Raw genomic sequence first — 6,410 nt, 5'->3', positions numbered from 1 at the left:
CAATCAGCGACTAAGTCAACTTTTAAGCGGTAGAAGTTGAGTGACTAATGAATTTATGAGTTTTCAAGTTGAGAATTGAACAAGCAATTGATTGGTAAGTCAGCAATTAAGCGGTAGGAGCTGAGCAACTAATGAATTTATGAGTTTTTTCAAGTTGAGAATTGAACAAGCAATTGATTGTATGCTTAAACTACTATTACACAAAAATTTCATACTAATTAAACTAAAGAACATTTGTATTATTAACTTAATATTACATATTTAGAGTTAATCACAACTGTGTAACCCGTGTGTTCAATATTCTCTGGTAAAAAGAGAAAGAGAGAGAAGGTAGGTTCATTCATTCTGTGTGCGCACACACACACACACACAGACACACAAACACACCTTTATCGTTTGTGAATCTCATACCCTTTCCTTTCCTAAACCCTTTGGAGTCTCCTTTACTCCACACTCTCCTACTTACCACACTCCTCCATACCACCACACCACACTCTCACTTTCCTTTCTCTCTTCCTTTCCCACTCCATTAATCCTCAAACAAACCAAACCCTTTCATGGACCTGAGTTTTTGACTTTTACAACCCCCAATTGATTCTCCTTGCTCGAAACTTGCAATTATTCTCACTATTACATACAACTATCTGCTACTTTCATACTCACAGCTACACTCACTGCTCTTTTTCCCTTTACTTTCTTCTCTGTTTTGTAGCTACCCATTTTAGGTATCTGAGTTTTCTTTTCATTCAGTGTTTTTTTTTGCTTTGAGGATGTGATTTGGGTTTTGATCTTTGCAGTTTTTGCTTGTTTCAGAGTGACTCAAAGTACTGATGGCAGGGGGCGGTGGCGGAGGAGCTCCGGCGCCGAAGGCTGATGAGCCACAGCCACATCCACCGAAGGATCAGCTACCCAATGTTTCTTACTGCATTACAAGCCCTCCTCCATGGCGTGAGTTTGATTCCTTTTCTGAGCACTTTGTTGTTTTGGAACCTGATTCCTCTTGAAGCTTAACTCATACACTGGAATATTGAAGAGTGTTTATTATTGTAACTTCATTTATTTGCGCTTGATTACTTTTTATCCATTTGTCTAAAGTGGCTTTCTATTAAAATCTTTCCTTATTATGAAAAAGATAAGATTCTATTTTTGTTAATTAACTCTTAAGCTGATTATAATTCTATGTTTGGGGGAGGGGGTACTGAATAGGGGAAAAAGGGTTTTGTATGGTTTAATTCACTGGTCATGCCTCATAAATTTTCGCTTTCAAAGTAATAATAGGGGAAATAAGGGTTCTGGTTTATGCAAATGGCATGATTAGATTTTGAACCAATTTGAAGTACTAATTTCAAAGTAATAATTGAAGTCCTGTTTCCAATTTAGTGAGATTCTTTTGAACTTCTTGCTTTCCCTTCTGTTGTATTTCTACATTCATATTGAGGTTCTTGCCGATTATTTCCTGATTTGGATTGGGAAAACTACTTCACATTCCATTTTCATAAACTCTGTCCCCTGACCTGATGTAATCATTTTAGTAGTTTACTAATTTAATAATAAGATTTTTTTTAAATATATTATTGAATTATTGAATTTTGGAACATTTTACGATACCGCTGAGTTTATGTGGTCAACAACTTCTGATTGAACAATCAACAATGTCGATTTCATGGTTAAAACTAAATACCATTTCTGGTCATCATACTAAGTAGTTTGTATTTTAAAATTTAAGGACCCCTCTTCTTCCTTGGGCTTTATGTTGTTGAAAATATGACTAAGGCGTCTGCTTTTCTTTTTCTTTCCTAATTTGATGAGAAACTTGGGGGCATTCTGATGCAGCTGAGGCCATACTTCTTGGTTTTCAACATTATCTTGTGATGCTCGGCACAACTGTGCTAATTCCAACTGCTCTTGTTCCCCAGATGGGAGGTGGCAATGTAAGCATTAACCAATTAAATTCACTCAAAGAAACCATTTTTGATGTGTAATGATTTTTTTCTGAGGGATATCTGATAATCTGATTGAAGCTGCACTTTTCTCCTGCCAAAAATTATTTTTTATTAAAAAAATAGAAGAATTGAAAGTCCATTGTTTTGCAGGATGAGAAGGCCAAAGTTATCCAGACACTACTATTTGTGGCTGGAATCAACACATTACTGCAATCTATGTTTGGAACTCGTTTGCCGGCTGTAATTGGCGGGTCATATACCTATGTTCCAACAACAATCTCAATTATTCTTGCTGGTCGGTTCAGTGATGAGCCAGATCCTATAGAGGTCACAACAGTTCTTGCTATAAATTGTGCATTGTTCATATGCTTGCTCTGTTAATTTACATTGTAAGAAAATGAGATGCAAGCTAAACAAAGATTATCATATGAATTGTTATTACTTTCAATCCAGCCATTGTATTTTTAATTGTCATCAGAAAAACTAACAACCATGCTTTCAATTGCATGGATTTACCAATGAGGGTTCGGTTAATTGGTAGGATAGAACTATGTCAACGCAGAAGTCTTGGGTTGAATTCCTAGTTTCCTTGTAGCATGCCTTGACCTAATGGCCTTGGAATGGGGCAATTTAAGAGGGGAGGGGGAAATTGAATTCAAGAAGCAGAATATGACTTAGATTCTGGTTACTTGATGGAATTGATTAGTTGCTTTTTTTTGGCGTACATGAACTGTTTGATCACTTTCTTCTCCTTCTTTTTGGCTTTGTTTTTTCCCTTGTAATCAGAAATTCAAGAGGATAATGCGGGCAACCCAAGGTGCTCTTATTGTTGCTTCAACCCTTCAAATAGTACTGGGCTTTAGTGGTCTGTGGCGCAATGTTGCAAGGTTGGTCTCAAGTTCTTAGTAAGTTGTTGTGTTGTACTTCACATGTCTGTATGTATGGCATGAAAATGTCTAAGCAAAAGTTTAAACTTTATATGAATCTCTTTGCCACATATGCTCGTTGTCAGTTGTTACTCCAATCTGAAGTGATGTTTAGAGTTCATCTAATGCACTTGAGTGATTTATGCAATGGAGTTTGTATTTGACTATAATTCCAGAATTTGAAAAGGTTGAGTATAAATTTTCCCAAGTGACCTAAGTTCAACTTCTTTCTTCAGGTTCTTAAGTCCACTTTCAGTGGTTCCTTTGGTATCTCTTGTTGGTTTTGGACTGTACGAGTTAGGCTTTCCTGGGGTAAGCCTCATGTTACAAATTTAAGTTGCTCGTGTTCAAAGTTAATTGATAAAAATAATTCATTATTGATGCCTGGCTTGGGTGCAGGTTGCTAAATGTGTAGAGATAGGACTGCCGGAGCTTATAATTCTAGTATTTGTTTCACAGGTAGATTTCTTAAGCTGTCACAAACCCAGACTGATGATTTCTGTGGAAGTGAGTTTGTTATTCACAGTTAATGGTTGTTCTGCAGTACGTACCCCATGCACTACATTCAGGAAAGCATGTCTTTGACCGTTTTGCTGTTCTAATTACAATTGCGATTGTCTGGTTATATGCTTATATCCTCACTGTTGGGGGTGCCTATAACCATGCTGCACGTAAAACACAGACAACCTGCCGCACTGATCGTGCTGGCTTAATCGATGCTGCCCCATGGTTAGTTGGAAATTCATTGACTGTTTACTCTCAAATGGTTTTTTTATTACAAATACCTGATATCCTTAAATAGTGGCATGCTATCTCACTATAACATTTTATGATTTGAGTTTTTTTATCATTTTATGTCTTAATAATTGATTCGTAAAATTTAAAATTTATAGAGGGGTATTATGGGGATTTTTTTCTTGTGAATTCCATTGGAGTATACTGTTTTTGTGAGTGATGCTTTGTGGACATGTCACATGTGGTTAATGGAGAGATTTATCTTAGTTGATTCCATCAAATTTCACATTTGAGTTTCAAATGTGAAGAACCTCTTGATGCTTTGACTTTGATTTGTCCATCACCCATTGGGTTACTTTTTTTTCCTTCCTCTATTCTGTTGTCAAGATAGTAGTTTCTTATTCAGTGAGATTTTTGGTTTGCAGGATACGAGTTCCGTATCCATTCCAATGGGGAGCACCTTCATTTGATGCAGGTGAGGCCTTTGCCATGATGATGGCATCCTTTGTTGCTCTTGTAGAGGTAATTTCTTTCTTTAGATCTTCTCTATTTCTTTTTAAGTTTGAATGAGAACTCTTTCCTGCAATTGATATGTAATTATACTGAAATTCAGCCTGTCGCATAATAATGTTGCTATGGCCTTTATACTTGTTCATGAACTGAGAAGTAGTGTGATCTGCAGTTTCTCATTTGTATTTTCATTTAGTAGTACTACTTCACTAGATTTAAGTTATAAACTCATGTTTTATTTTTTACAAGCAGTCCAGTGGAGCTTTTACTGCTGTTTACCGATTTGCAAGTGCAACACCATTACCCCCATCTATTCTTAGTCGGGGTATTGGTTGGCAGGTACAATAATAGCTAGTACTTTTAAATTTGCATGTCTTTGATTGAAATTTATTGAATTTATAAATAATAGTGGTTTAAAGCCAAAATCGATGATACTAATGGCTGCGCATTGTCTCGTTCTTCAGGGAGTTGGCATACTGTTATCAGGATTGTTTGGAACCGGCAATGGATCCTCTGTATCTGTGTAAGACTGAAATCATTCTGTTTCTATACTCTGCTTCTATTAAGAGGAAACAACTTCCATGTTGATAAAAGGTATTTGGTTGGTTTCCTTGTAGAGAGAATGCTGGTCTTTTGGCTTTGACTCGTGTTGGCAGTCGAAGAGTGGTGCAAATAGCTGCTGGGTTTATGATCTTCTTTTCAATTCTAGGTGAGTTGAAGTATGGAGCTAAGTTCAATGTTTGTAATTTGAATATCTACTTTGCCTTAACATTTCTTCTGTTCAACACCACCGATTTTTTCTTCATTGTGTAGGGAAATTCGGAGCAGTTTTTGCCTCCATTCCACCTCCCATGATTGCTGCACTGTATTGCTTGTTTTTTGGTTATGTTGGTATGTCTGGTTTAAGTTATATTCATGAAAACATATTCAGACTTTTGATTAAATTTGATATTTACAATACACAGCATGTAATATTTTGCTTTCATTCATCATTAGGAGCTGGAGGTCTAAGTTTTCTTCAATTCTGCAACCTCAATAGTTTCAGAACAAAGTTCGTTTTAGGTTTCTCTATCTTCCTGGGCTTGTCTATTCCACAGTACTTCAACGAGTACACAGCAATTAATGGTTATGGTCCAGTTCACACAGGAGCAAGATGGGTATGGAACTATAAATATGATATATAGAACCTTGGAGTTGTTCTTAGCTTTTGTGAGGAGTCCACTTACATTACACTGCATTTTTATGTGTGTTGCAGTTCAATGATATAGTCAATGTACCATTCCAATCAAAAGCATTTGTTGCTGGGGTTGTGGCGTATTTCTTGGATAACACACTGCATAAGAAGGAATCTGCTATTAGGAAAGACAGAGGAAAACATTGGTGGGACAAGTACCGGTCCTTCAAGACTGACACAAGAAGTGAGGAGTTCTATTCACTGCCTTTCAATCTGAACAAGTACTTCCCATCTGTGTAATTGTGCAAAGCAGGTAAACTAATTGCTGATTTCATGACATATTGCTTCACCAGAAACTCTGGAAGGTCATGATCTGATGATCTTGTAATATGAGATTGAATCTTATTACAGGCTATACTTATATGAAGTGCTCTTTTTGCTATAGATTGTTCTGAAACATTTGTTCTATTGTTTTTCATTCTGTAAATGCTAACCTGCAATGTGGATTCCCTGGTATTAGTGCATGTTTTATTGTCATTCATTTGGTATATATCACTTTCACTGTATATTTTCATTATTTTTGCTTCATTCTGTCTTCTTTTAAAACACTATTATTTAGTGTGTTTGGCGTTACATTCAACTTATGTAATACAAACACCATTAACGGTTCAAGCTTGTTGGTCTGAGACATTGGAGCCATTTTCTCTGCACAAAAGGTAAATCAGACCCTTAAGGGCTTTTCAGCTGATTGAGATATTATGAAACGATCCAAAAAACTTTGGCCCAACCCAAAGAGAGAACTGTGAGCTGTGAGACACCTAGCGGCTATTGGGATCCCTGTCTTGATAAGGCCCCCTTTTGACCTCATTAGTAGGCCGCCCCGATTTCCTTCCTGCATAATTGTAATCAAGTAATTCGTCTCCTGCCCGACTACACTCAATCTCGCAAGTTAATCAATCGACCAGTTACAATATACCCAGATCTACATTTAGGGGGCTCACCTACTATATAAATGGGCCTCCCTTACCCATTGTATGTTCACTGAATTACTTGAATAATACATAGAAGTTTCTTTGCTCATCCATCTAGGTCGTAGAGTTTTATTGCAGTATGTAGAACACT

At 36.7% G+C, this 6,410-nt stretch overlaps 1 protein-coding gene across 1 annotated transcript; it reads left to right on the top strand.

Moving 5' to 3' along the window:
- The first annotated feature begins 346 nt into the window (after positions 1 to 346).
- Positions 347 to 5,854, top strand: LOC130711178 (nucleobase-ascorbate transporter 6). Its single transcript, XM_057560681.1, has 15 exons — positions 347 to 725; positions 814 to 948; positions 1,834 to 1,931; positions 2,094 to 2,270; positions 2,730 to 2,830; positions 3,106 to 3,181; positions 3,269 to 3,328; positions 3,414 to 3,598; positions 4,030 to 4,126; positions 4,367 to 4,453; positions 4,579 to 4,637; positions 4,732 to 4,823; positions 4,928 to 5,005; positions 5,111 to 5,271; positions 5,370 to 5,854. Exons 2-15 carry the CDS (start codon positions 831 to 833, stop codon positions 5,586 to 5,588), a joined length of 1,608 nt encoding a protein of 535 aa, XP_057416664.1. The 5' UTR covers positions 347 to 725; positions 814 to 830; the 3' UTR covers positions 5,589 to 5,854.
- The last annotated feature ends 556 nt before the right edge of the window (positions 5,855 to 6,410 follow it).

This window comes from Lotus japonicus, chromosome 4 (genome assembly GCF_012489685.1).
Source record: "Lotus japonicus ecotype B-129 chromosome 4, LjGifu_v1.2".
Taxonomy (NCBI): domain Eukaryota; kingdom Viridiplantae; phylum Streptophyta; class Magnoliopsida; order Fabales; family Fabaceae; genus Lotus; species Lotus japonicus.
Note: the sequence above shows the minus strand (reverse complement) of the source record. Positions and strands in the feature narration are given on the sequence as shown.

Coding starts and splice junctions, on each gene's coding strand:
- LOC130711178 (XM_057560681.1), top strand. CDS start 831: ATGGCAGGGGGCGGTGGCGGAGGAGCTCCGGCGCCGAAGGCTGATGAG. Junction 1,932..2,093: donor CCCAGATGGGAGGTGGCAAT/GTAAGCATTAAC, acceptor ATTGTTTTGCAG/GATGAGAAGGCCAAAGTTAT. Junction 5,006..5,110: donor CTTGTTTTTTGGTTATGTTG/GTATGTCTGGTT, acceptor ATTCATCATTAG/GAGCTGGAGGTCTAAGTTTT.